Consider the following 12664-nt stretch of genomic DNA (forward strand, 5'->3'; position numbering starts at 1 on the left):
ATTTTTTGTTATTTTTTGTTTTATCCGTGTCATCTCAACGTTGGTTATCTGACGCCAGTGCACCACGTACCAACGTTGCAACGTACCGCCCGTACACGTAGGCACGTATGTGTACGGGCGGAAACGCCTTCTGTGCGACCTGTACTTAAATGTACAAATAAATATCTATCAATCTATCTATCTCGGAAAACCTCGTTGTCATCACCATCACCAAACAACAGCTGGTTGAACGTGCATGGCCAACACAATCCAATCCAATCCTTGCGAAGTAGATTTTGTTGCGATTTATTATGAACGTAAAGGGGCGCTGGTAAGTCGGCGAACCTTTGGGACTTTCGGTAAAGAAAGACAAAACATGTCTGAAACGCCCATGGACACCGAAAAGCCCAGCGGTGGCCTTACTTTCTTGGCCACGTACCAGGCCAAACCCGCCAAACCCCAGGGCCATCGGTGCATCGCCTTGGGCTGCAACAGCATCCGCTATGGCTACGACGACGCCAAACTGCGTTACTTTCGTTTGCCACCAGACGAGAACAGGCGAGTTGTCTCCACCGCCGCCTCCCGTAAAAGCGCCGGGAACTCCGAAAGTTCGGGGGCTGAGAGCAGTCGGACTTAAAACGGGCCGAAGAAAATCGGCACCTGCACATCGGACGCTTAAACTTTCACCGAATGTGCATTGAGGTGGTGGATTTTATCTTGTGACATTTCAAGGCGTCGTTCCGTTCTTGGAAAATATAGACCAACCGACTTGCCAAATTCAAGGGCGGGTGGGTTCGCCGACGACACAGGTAGTGATGCAATTTCGAAATCAAACGAACTAAAGGGGATGGTAGGTGAATCGTTCGCAAAATAAGTACTCATTCGGGAGGGCGCAATGGAAATCCCTCGCAGTCCCAGCAGTGACGTACGCAAATGACGTACTGCATCCAGCGACGCAGCAAGAAAATGTTAGGATCGGCACCAATATGAAATGGGGAGGTGGCTGCTGGGGGGATGAAATTGGGAGGTAATTGCGGGGGGAAGCAGCTTCACCGCAAGCCCCCTTTCTCCGGTGGTCACCGGAGAAAGGGGATAGTCCACGCACGTGATCAGAGAAGTGCAAGCTTTTGCACAGTCGGGGACAAAAGTCTCCAGGACACGCGAGCTGCGACTGAAACGCGTTGCTCTGCCATCTGCCGGTGGGTCGCCTGGTTTCGAGATCGCAGAAAAGCGCATGCGCATCCTACTGTGCCTGCCAACGTGTGCGCTTTCCCGCTCTTCTGCTGCGCGGCGCCTAACTCAGAATCGGAGGTAGCGCTTACCGACATGGCGCCTATAAAGCAAGAAGTCACGGCAGCTTAACTGAGCGATAAGCTGAACTGGTTATAAAGCAAGGTGCGCTGACACGGCGAAATGCGGCGCAATGCTCCAGGCGGTATCTTGAGTTTCGGAATGTGTAGCAGACGCTCGTCAGCCGCCAGCGCTATCTCAGAGGCGGTACCACGCGCCCGATTCCGAGTTAGGCGCTGTGCCGCAGAAGAGCGGGAAAACAGACATGTTTGCAGGCAGAGTAGGACGCGCATGCGCTTTTGTGTGATCTCGAAACCAGGCGACCCCCCGGCAGATGGCAGAGCAATGCGTTTCAGTCGCAGCTCGCACGTCCGGGGGACTTTTGTCCCCGACTGTACATGGGCAGGCTGAAGTTCCTCCCTCAGGGAGACTGGGGGGGTGTATTGCCCCATCTGGTATCGGGGGACCAAGACGGGTTGGATGAGGGCCACAGACTAAACACAGTGAGGGCACGGCGAGACAGCAGGCGACGTGAAAGCGAGAGTGAGCCAAAACAGTGTGGGCAGAGGTTACACAGACCGGAATAGGGGAATGGAGAAGAGCAGTACCCAAGAAACAGCCTCCAACTAAACAGGGAACACAAGAGTGAGCCAGCAGCCTGTCACCAGTACCGGAAAGACAGGGTCGGCGCATTGCTCCTCCAGGCTAGAACGGGCTTCCTCTTAACCCAGAGACGAAATCCGAAATCTTCAAAAACGACCCGACTTATAAACTTTGCGGCAAGCATGAAGCGGCAATCGAACACATGTTGTGACAGTGCTGCTGCATCAAGCACTGTGAACAAAGCACCTTGCAGTGCAGTGTCAGCGCCTTGCAGTGCAGTATCAGCACCTTGCAGCGCAGCTACAGCGACCAGGGCAATTGGGGACAGACAAACACTGTGCGAGAAGACATGCACGGGAAGTGGGAACGGACAGAGGCAACAAAGCGCCACCCGGTGATGTGAAACAGTCTTTGTCACACCACAAAACCTCTCCAACGAAATATTCTCGGTGCAAAGCAAAATTAACTGTTTTACTTACGGTATCGGAAGCATTTTCACGAGTGCCCACCCAGTCGGAGGGGTTTGGGTCCCTCCGACTGACTTAATTACTGATGGATGCACTCTGTTGTCTGCTGGCTGCACCTATTCGGGAGATGGTGCCACAAGTTACGTTCATCTCTAACTCTGCCGTCTGCTGTTGACTTTGGCAAGTTTGTTTATCAATTTTTTTTGACAGGAAGAGAACTATGTTTTGAATTTTAACAAGGTGAAATCCACCTTTTCAGTGCTCATTCAGTCAAAGTTCCAGCTTTCTGAGTGCCGGCATTGATTTTTCCGGCTCGTTTTACACCATAAGATATAGCTACCCTATTGGCGGCATGCGTGAACTACAGGGGGCACTTCTCTAACTATCATCAGCATCATTTGTGAGGTCACGGGTAGGACGGACTGGGACGGACCGCACAGATCTTGAATCCCTCGGCTCGTCAGCTTGCTTCATGCGCTGTTCGGGTAATATGCGGCAAAGCATGCTTCACGCATTGTGTTTATTTGATGAAGTGATATTTGTACTAGGAGCTTGAAACCGTGACACACATGGTCATGCTGACACTTTTGGCGCTGAGGTGTCGAACCGCTCGGATGGTGATGTGCTGTCCTCTACCCCAGTACAAAAAGCTGGATGATGAAAATAAAATATCCAGCGCTCTGCCCCACTATAACATCTACTACAGCGAATAGGGTGTATTTTCATTATTATTTGGACAAAATAAAACCGAGAAAGGAATGTCTCATTGCATTGAAATTAGGAAAGCGAAATTTGAGAGCCTCTTGCATGTGTAGTAAACACTTCAGTGGAAGCGACTCCATGTATCCTGTTGGTTCCAATGTGTTCTGTAAGGGCTGGTTTCTTACTAGTCCCAAGTTGATTTCTTTTTGATTTTTGTAAACCAGTAAACAAACATTTCCTCAAAATACTTAGCAGGAAGAAGCGAACATGATTGTAAACCTGAGACTGGGGCAGAAAAGAGAACACAACAGAAGGTAGAAAAAGAGGAGGCAACGTCTCAGAAGCGGTAGCTTGCTTTCGGAGTCGTTTCAATTAAATCTCCGCTTATTCACCTGGTCGACGCGAAACGCGCGAGACCCCCTTGCGATCGAAGTCAGCATCCCGAAAAATGAGGTATACACCTGTATGAATTACTAGTGTTTGTATGTTTAATTTTTCGGACCCAAATGTACATAATGCATTATGTACATTTGCTTCTCGGCGAGCGTTTTTAAATTTGTAAACAAGTCTTTGTTAAAATGGGATAGAACATATTAATGAATCGCCTAAATTTGCCGGGCCATGTCCGACAATTTAAGAAAATTTCTGCTTTTCTTTTGAACAGAAGTTGCAATGTGACAAACTTCTTTGCCACATATTCGATGCAGGAGGAGCTAAGCGCCGCTCGTCGGCAACTGTCAAGTCACACTTGGATAGAAGCGTCGGTATCAGCAAGCTTAACGCAGTTAAAACAAGTGTGCACTGCTTTGCAACACAATTGTGCGCACATGCACAGCTAAGAAGACAGCCTGTCATTTACTCTGGTGAATGCAAAGCCTTCTCCTACAGCAGCCTCCACAAATCCGAAAGAGCAAGAATCAGATAGGCTGTGAATAGCCCTGACGCACACTGCACAAGCTGTAATGTGAAGCTCCAGGCTTGTTCCTGAATTTTCTAAAGCTTTTTAAAATAAAAAGCAACTTCCAACACTGTTCTTCATTAGAAAGACCACTCACAAAAACGTCAAGCATGTTTCTTTAATAAATAAGCCGTTTTAATTGGCATAGATGCAAACTAACATAGCCGCTCCGTGCTTTGACAGCGCGTCGTTTGCTCGCATCCTACCAGCCCCGTCACAGGAAGACGCCAGCGAGGTGGCGCCACCAAAACAGTTTGTAGCCAGTAGGGAGTGTTCACTGGCGGCCATAGCTGTGTGCATGACTCCTGAGCACGTGCTGACAGGAAGGTGTTGCCACCTTTCCTCGAAAAAAAAAAGCCGTACATTGTGGGGTGGAGGGGGATCATGTGCGATTGAACTGTTTAAAAGAAAGATGCAGTGATCACAGTTTCAATTTATTTTGATACGAGCTTCCCGAAGTGATATCAAGTAACATTTATTTTTTATACATCGTACCACTTGTAAGTACATGAATACACAACACTGAACTCAACACATACATATCGATGCATATTCACGACTCCAGCAAAACGGACGCCGCCAAGCGGGAAAACCGGGAACCAGTCGGTCCAGGTCGCTCCGCGCCCCGCCGCGTCTCTGGTGGCTTTCGCGGACACGTGCTGTCGGCGCAGGGGCGAGCAATGTAATTTGACGAAGGTCCGAAAATTTCTTAAGTTTGCCTGAGTGTTCATTAGTGCGGTGAAGCCTCATTAGATTGTTTCTTTCCACCACGTGTTTGAAAGCCCGTTTACTCCACAACACACGGTCGCGTGCTTTCAATTTTTTGGATGGGGAGGAATCGCGGAGAAATTTTTGGATTTCTTGTCTGTATCGAATCACATTCAAAGTGACTTCTACTTGGTAACTGATAAGTGGTTTCTTTATAAGGATGTAGAACAGTGGACTGAGGTCGACAGATGAGGTGTTTCGCTGGAGGGAACACCAATGTTGCAGTCAAGAGAATGGGAATGTTCAATAGCTGCTTTTCTTGAGTTTGGTTGTGCTCGATTAGCTTCAAGTTTGAGCCACTAACGCCGGCCGGTGCGTTGGCTATTCATCTTGGCTGTTTTTTCGCCGAACAAGACCACACTGAAGGAGTGGGGTGATTTCGCAATTACTTGATTCAGAAAACCTGCTTGCTGCATATGATTAATGAGGGAAATTATCTGCTTTCAAAAGATGGGGGACGCGTCTCGCAAAGTTAGAAGCTGTCACGGCATTAAGATCTATCGTGCCTCCAATATTTATATTATATTTATACCCCACTTAAAAGAGTTGAAACATAAATGCCTACGTTCTTCAAACATTCTCAAAGTGTTGTCGCATACAACCTGGGGGTCTGACAGACGCTGCCTCTTGCGACTTTACAACTCCTTGGTACGGTCCCGCTTGGACTATGGCGCGATTGTTTATGGGTCAGCGCGTCCGTCTGCCCTAAGGATGTTGGACCCCGTCCATCATCTGGGGCTCCGACTTGCCACGGGGGCATTTCGAACATCACCTGTGCCTAGCTTGTATGCTGATACACATCAAATGTCTCTGGAAAGACGAAGGCAATATTTGACTCTTTGTTATGCTTACAAGATATACAGTTTTCCTCAACATCCCTCTTTTGATGCCGGCCCTCCAATCTGCTAGATCCCTCCGACTGTTTGAAAACAAGCCAAGTATTGTTCGGCCTCTGAGTTTCAGAGTTCGAAGCATGGCAACATCACTCCAGCTTCCCATTAGTGAAGCTGCTTTGCTGAAGAGCAATGAAAGAATTGCACCTTGGGAGCTTCTGCCAATCTATTGTGACTGGTCACTGTCCAAGTACAGAAAGAGAGCTATTTCTTCACTCGTTCTTCAGCAGGAGTTTGCCGAACTGGAACAGAAATACAAGGACTACTCACACTTTTACACTGATGGATCAAAAACATCAACTTTCGTGGGGTGTGCGGTTTACTCCATTGCCTTCAAAAAAGTTAGACAACTCCATACTCTTGCAAATATTTTTACTGCTGAATTGTATGCCATTTCAATGGCTCTTGAGTACTTACTGGAGAACAATATCATGAAAGCAATTCTGTTTGTCGACTCCCAGAGCGTTCTCCTAGCCATTTTGTCCTTAGCAGACAGTAAGAACCTTCTCGTGCAATACCTTCGGGTACGGTTAAACCGAGCACTTCAGCTAGGACACTTGATCAAATTCTGTTGGGTTCCTAGCCACGTAGGTATTTCCGGCAATGAGAAAGCAGACTTGCTTGCTGGTTCTGCATAAGAGTCCCCAAAACTGCCTCTTGGCTTGCCACACCAAGACCTGAAACCAATCATCCAGAAATCAATTATGAAGTCATGGCAGTTGGATTGGGATATGGAAAAAGAGAACAAGCTTCATGTTATCAAGCCCCAACTGGGAGTGTGGGAGAGTTCCTCCCATAAAGACCGTCAGGTTGAAGTTCTCCTTTGCCGCTTACGAATCGGCCATACCCGTTTGACTCATTTGCACCTGCTCTGTGGTGAGGACGTTAAACTCTGCGACAACTGTGGGAAAGCTATGACTGTTTTGCACATCCTGTGGCATTGCAAATCTTTAAACCAAGAGCGGCGATCATGTTTTCCAGAACTTTTTCGAGGTCACCTTCCCTTTCACCCATATTTTCTGCTCGGCGATCAACCATTGGTACCATTCAATCGAGTTTTAAATTTCCTTCATAAAACTGGCTTTTTACACCAGCTGTAGCTTCCAGTTCTTATAGATTATACTTTTAAGCCTCTTGGAAAAACCTTTGTTTGGCGCAATATGGCCTATGTTGCTCTTGCGCCAAAAAACCCCAATCATCATCATCAATATTTATATTATAACCCCTGTCGAAGCCAGCAGCAATATACGTCTACATTGCTCAGGTTGACCGGCCACAAAAAATACTAATTTTCTCCGTTCAGGATTTGAAGTCAAGTTCATTGCAGAGAGGTCTGAGTGAATCTCTGATGAAGACTCTCCTCAGTTTGTCCGCATTCGTCTCCGTTCTACCGGCTAGAACCATTTGGCTAAGTTTAAATAGTATCTCTCTTTCTGTCAAATATACTTTTATTCAGCAGTTCACCTAATAGTTAGTCAACTAAGTTCATATTTCAACCCGAAGAATATACTAATATCGTTTTAGTGGGACCCCATAGTACGTAATATAATACATAATCCTCATATTCGTCAAAATAACTTCTCGTTTCTAATAAAACCTGAATTTAAAAACGAGTATCAGCTGCTTAGTGAAGTGCCAGCGGGTTAACATGCTCCTTGGCTCAAGAAGTGCTTGCTTAATTTTCGTAATTTTCCTGCAGCGTGTGTTCTTAACCGAGCACGCGACTGGAGCTGTTTCTTGAAACGCGGACACGCACAAAAGCTCAATTTCGCGGACAAATAAGTTGCATGGTCGAGGCATGCGAGTTAGCTAAAAATTACTCTCGGTGGAACAATTTTGTAGCCATCGCCGCTTTCCTTAGGTGATCAAAACTAATTAGAGTCTATTACTGCTTCTCTGGAGCCCATAGTTTCGGTTTTGAACGAAGTCTCCGAAACGAAAGTTTGACATGAAAAGAACAAAAAACACCGGCAAAACAAAACTATGCCCGGCAAGTTTATGCACACCGGCTACACTTAACCGTCTCAGTTCAAATACCCATAAAATTGGGCATTAAACAAAAGAAAATCTGTTAAATTGAATGCAACACCCATTCAGGCGGCCCGGCCGAGCCGACGCGACCTGGACCCAGCCGCCATGTTTGTTTGGTGGTGGCGCCCCCTATAGGTCGCTGAAGTCGCGAATACCATTTAGTCAAAATTCAAGTGCCAAAAACATCTCGCACCTCTACTCATCCTGTGCATCCTGTGGTGGAGAACTGATTATTGCAATTCACATAAAAATGGCTGCAAGTTCAATAACACTTGATTAAGAATGGTTCGAAGACACTGAGCATGATGTTCAACATGCTCATTTTGAGCGTAAATTTATTATTTTCAAAAATCGCTGGTTCCGGAGGTTTTGGTGGTGAATGCAGGTATAGAACACTAGCACCGGCACGAGCTTGAAAGCTCATGGCCACTCATGAATATCTGTAATGCGAGCATGTTTTCATACCTCTCGAATCATGAGTTACAAAAGGACTGTGTCCTCAGATTCAAAGTGATGTCTTGCTCGCCATTCTTTGATTTCCTTCGGTAAATCACAAACACTCCGTGCTACACTGAAAAGTAAACGTGCCAGACTTTTCTGAAAATGACGTCTTCTTTGCGGCTAAATAAACATTTCCACGTACCGGGACATTATTTACAAAATTGGCTTAAAAATGGGCAATGGATATGCTTATATACCCAATAACATTTATAGTCTAAAATAAATTAATACCCCTCCCCCTCTAAAAAAAATTGTGCTTAGATATTTAAAAATAAAACTGGCAAGTAGTGCCTGGTTTTGAATACAAACCAGCAACCAGACTTTTTTTTTAAAAAAAAAAAAAGGCCATGCAGGTGGCAACTCCATCTTGACACCAAGATTCCACAGGTTTTTGTAACGTGCAGCACCGGCAAGATAGCCAGTCTCAGCAGCCAATTAATGTGAGCTCGGTCTGAGCACGAGCTCTAAACAGCGCCCTCAAAAACGGCATCTAGCAAATACCCCCTATAAACGGCGGAAAGTTTGTCGGCCCCAACGAGCACCTGGTGTCCTTGCCATAGAGGAGAAATTTTGCCAGTGCAGAATCGCCGCTAGCCCTGGGTCTTTGACGTGCATTGCACTGTAGTGATAAACAACCACTCACCAGTGCAATGCTCGTCTAGATTGATGTGGGCAGGAGGGGGGGGGGGGGGGGGGGGACTGATTCCAAGATCCCTGGGTCCTGCGACATTCACTTTTCCTCTGCATGCTCCAAGCCGCGGCACATTTGCACACTCCACCACCGATGCCTCCGGTGCGTACGGAAGTCATTATTGGAATGATCTATAGGGTGTTTATTCTTTTAAAGTTACGTCCACCGTTTTGTTGTTACGAGATGTCTGGCACGTGCCCGTGGCAAGCATTCCAAAGATTCATCTAATGCCATCAAATATGTCATGCACACAGGCTTACACACTCCGTTCGCCTCCAAGTGGATAGTGCAGTGAAAGCTACGCGGTTTCGCCAGGCCAATGAACTGCTTCCCTTTCATCGTCTGACCCCGCTTTCTGTGCATGACCACGAGAGGGAGCGTCATCACACGGCAAAAGACGTATGATTGGCCAAACAAGCATGTGGCATCCACCACACTGTCGGCTTACGGCTGGCCAGAATATAAGTCTCACAACAAAATGGCGGATCAACGTCGCGTGAAGACTGCCCATTGTACGATCTCTTCTAGAAATTAGGCGCAAACCCGACAGAGCCGTTGTATCCGCAGGCGCAACCAGTGGCTGACCAACTGCGGGCGGGAGGACCTCAAGAGCCATCCGGTGAAGAGCCTGGTGACCAAGGTGCTGTGCCAGCTGCACTTCCACGACTCCCAGTTCATGAACGCCCACAACTACCAGCGCCTGGTGTGGAACGCCCTGCCCACCCTCTTCGGCAGCGACACGCGCAAGCCAGAAGAGTTCAAGCCCCTCGTCGGTAAGGGGTCTCGCGTCACGAATCTCTCGCGGAGTAAACTCGTCGGGCAAATCCGAGGTTTCCGGATTGGATTGGCTTCGCCTCGGCGACTCTGAGGCAGAGCGCCGGCTTACGGGTCCTCGGGTGGCGGCTCGAATCCCGGCCACCTGAGGGCTTATTGCGGAGAAAGCTGAGCAGGGTGAAGGGAGGAGCCCTACATTTTGTTTTCAGTTTGTGGGGTAAGTGGCGTAAGCTACCGCCCGACGTAACATGTACTGCCGTTAGCATCCAGCCATCCACCGAAGGCGCCCCCGTGTGACTGAGACGTCGGTTGCGCGTCGTAAGATTTTCAGGAGGTCTAAATTAATACTCTGTCCTCCGCCGGGGCGTAGCAGGTGCCCTTCGTCGGTTTTAGAGCGCAGCTCTTAGGGGCCCGTTTCCGGCTTGAGCGGCGTCGCCGTCGCCGTCGGCGTAACCGCGCGGTGCATCATGGGAAATGTCCCATAATGCACCGCGCGAGCCCCCCACCGGGGTCACGTGACCTCGTGGGGGGTCACGTGACCCCCCGAAGTCACGTGACTCCCCTGAGGTCACGTGGCCCCCTCCTCGAGGTCACGTGACCCCCGCCGATGTCGCGTGACCCCCCGATGACGTCATCGTCACTGATGACGTCACCGGCATCCACATCGTCATCGTCATCATCACTGATGACGTCACCGGCATCCACATCGTCATCGTCATCATCACTGATGACGTCACCAGCATCCACATCGTCATCGTCATCACTGATGACGTCACCGGCATCCGCATCGTCATCATCACTGATGACGTCACCGGCATCCACATCGTCATCGTCATCATCACTGATGACGTCACCGGCATCCACATTGTCATCGTCATCATCACTGATGACGTCACCGGCATCCGCATCGTCATCGTCATCATCACTGATGACGTCACCGGCATCCACATCGTCATCATCACTGATGACGTCACCGGCATCCACATCGTCATCGTCATCATCACTGATGACGTCACCGGCATCCACATCGTCATCGTCATCATCACTGATGACGTCACCGGCATCCACATCGTCATCGTCATCATCACTGATGACGTCACCGACATCCGCATTGTCATCGTCATCATCACTGATGACGTCATCAGTGACGTCACTGATGTCGTCACCGGCATCCGCATCGTCATCGTCATCATCACTGATGACATCATCAGCGACGTCACTGATGTCGTCACCGACATTCGCATCGTCATCGTCATCATCACTGGTGAAGTCATCAGTGACGTCACTAATGACGTCATCGGTACCCGCATCGTCATCGTCACTGATGTCGTCATCAGTGACGTCAGTGATGACATCATCGGCATTGGGGGTCACGTGACCCCCAAGGTCACGTGACCCCCCCCCCCTGGTTAGTTTAACCCCCCCCCAGTTCCCTTCCCTCCTCCTCCTCAAGAGCTGCGCTCTAATTCGGCGTTACAGGGAGTTGTAAGCGGCTTTCATTTTTATTTCTCAAGTAAAACGCCCAAATTTGATATGCTCCCAATTCGCCTTTTTCACAAGCGCGTCAAAAATGGGGCTTCCCCCGGTAACCTGACGCACGTGGCGACGGCTTCTTTTCTTACTGCGCACGTTCCCCTGGTTTATGTGGTAGAGAGGAGAGAGGGTGAAAGGGAGGGGGAGACCTGAGGCTTAGGCCATCATCCTAGAGTGTTTCGTGTGTACACGGATGGCGGCTTGAATATTTGCCTATGGCTCTGTCGGAGCCGACTAACTTTGTGCACACTTCCGCGCACAGTTGCTGTCACGTACCGCCACTTTTAGCACATACGCTGCATTGTTTTTGGCAACATGACATTCGTTAACGGTCATACCCTCTCAGGACGAATTATATTATGTACGCAATATTTTATGACACTTTTCATTGAACCCTAGTTATAAACACATTCTGCGTAAAAAAGGTGCAGTGAGCATGCACTTTCTCGTACCGCAGTCGTCGCCACCGTGTTCTTGCAGACGCCAAGGCGGCGACGCAGGCGCAGGACCACGCGTACACGGCGGCCGGCGGGGGCGGGGCAGACCAGCGGCGCTACATGCTGCTGTGCGCCGACCTGAAGCGCCAGCTGGCAGACAAGGAGCGCCAGCTGGAACTGCTCCAGAAGTACCGGGACACCATGTTCGACACCGTGCTGCGCCAGGCCAGGGCACTGCCCCCCGACAAGCAACGCTCCCTCGTCGGCTCCCTCCTGGCGTCGCTCAAGCCCCGTCCGGATGCCGGTGCGTAACCGATGTGCCCCCAACAAATGCACCGCCGGCCGGTGCGCTTGTCGGAGTTCTCATTTCGTTCGTTGGCAACATCGTGGTTGTGAGTTGCGCCAGGTTAGCCCTACCGAGGTGTCTGGAACACTTCTCTAACCCTGACAGTGTATGACAATGTACAGCATGTTCCTTCCAAAAAAACTTTTTTTTCTTTTTTTAACAAATAGACTATGCACTGTTAAACTCTCGGTTTACATCCAAATGAACCACTAGAGGTCCGGACCAGATACCAGAGGTTCAAAGCTGACTTGTGCGTTGTTTAATGAAGTCATTTTCTAAAGCTTTTATTGAGAAAATGGACCTTTTTCTGGTAGATGACACCATGCGTCCGAAAATTTCCGGGCTACGTTGGCCGCCATTTTTTCATTAAAAATTTCCGAGAATCGTTGATACCTTTTTAATTAGATGACTGCAAGCTCTGAAACCTTGGCGGGTGGTCTGTACCGCTAACGCCACACTTGTGCATTCGGCGACGCATTGTTTATTTTTGTGGTAAAAACGGATGCTGTAAGTTCTTCGCGGGGGCACCCTGTACTAGCATGGGCGGCACCCAGTGGTTTGTTTCACTTTACGTGGAAGCAAAGCCAAAGCTACAAGCACGGGCACGTTGCCCTAAAAGGTGCTTGCACTGCATAGGTGCGCCCGCTTGGCAGGGGCACTAGAATCTTGGAGCTCGCTCTCGTAGTGTCTG

At 48.9% G+C, this 12664-nt stretch overlaps 1 protein-coding gene across 1 annotated transcript in view; it reads left to right on the forward strand.

Annotated features, from left to right (window-relative positions):
* The first annotated feature begins 216 nt into the window (after positions 1–216).
* LOC8041724 overlaps positions 217–12664 on the forward strand; it is a 29759-nt gene continuing 17311 nt past the window's right edge. The window contains exons 1-3 of the mRNA XM_029985002.4: positions 217–537; positions 9451–9656; positions 11671–11931. Coding sequence (XP_029840862.3) covers positions 236–537; positions 9451–9656; positions 11671–11931 — 769 coding nt within the window. The 5' untranslated portion in view covers positions 217–235. The remainder of the gene's footprint in view (positions 538–9450; positions 9657–11670; positions 11932–12664) is intronic.

The sequence above is a fragment of the Ixodes scapularis genome, unplaced genomic scaffold (genome assembly GCF_016920785.2).
Source record: "Ixodes scapularis isolate PalLabHiFi unplaced genomic scaffold, ASM1692078v2 PGA_scaffold11__112_contigs__length_91849675, whole genome shotgun sequence".
Lineage (NCBI taxonomy): Eukaryota > Metazoa > Arthropoda > Arachnida > Ixodida > Ixodidae > Ixodes > Ixodes scapularis.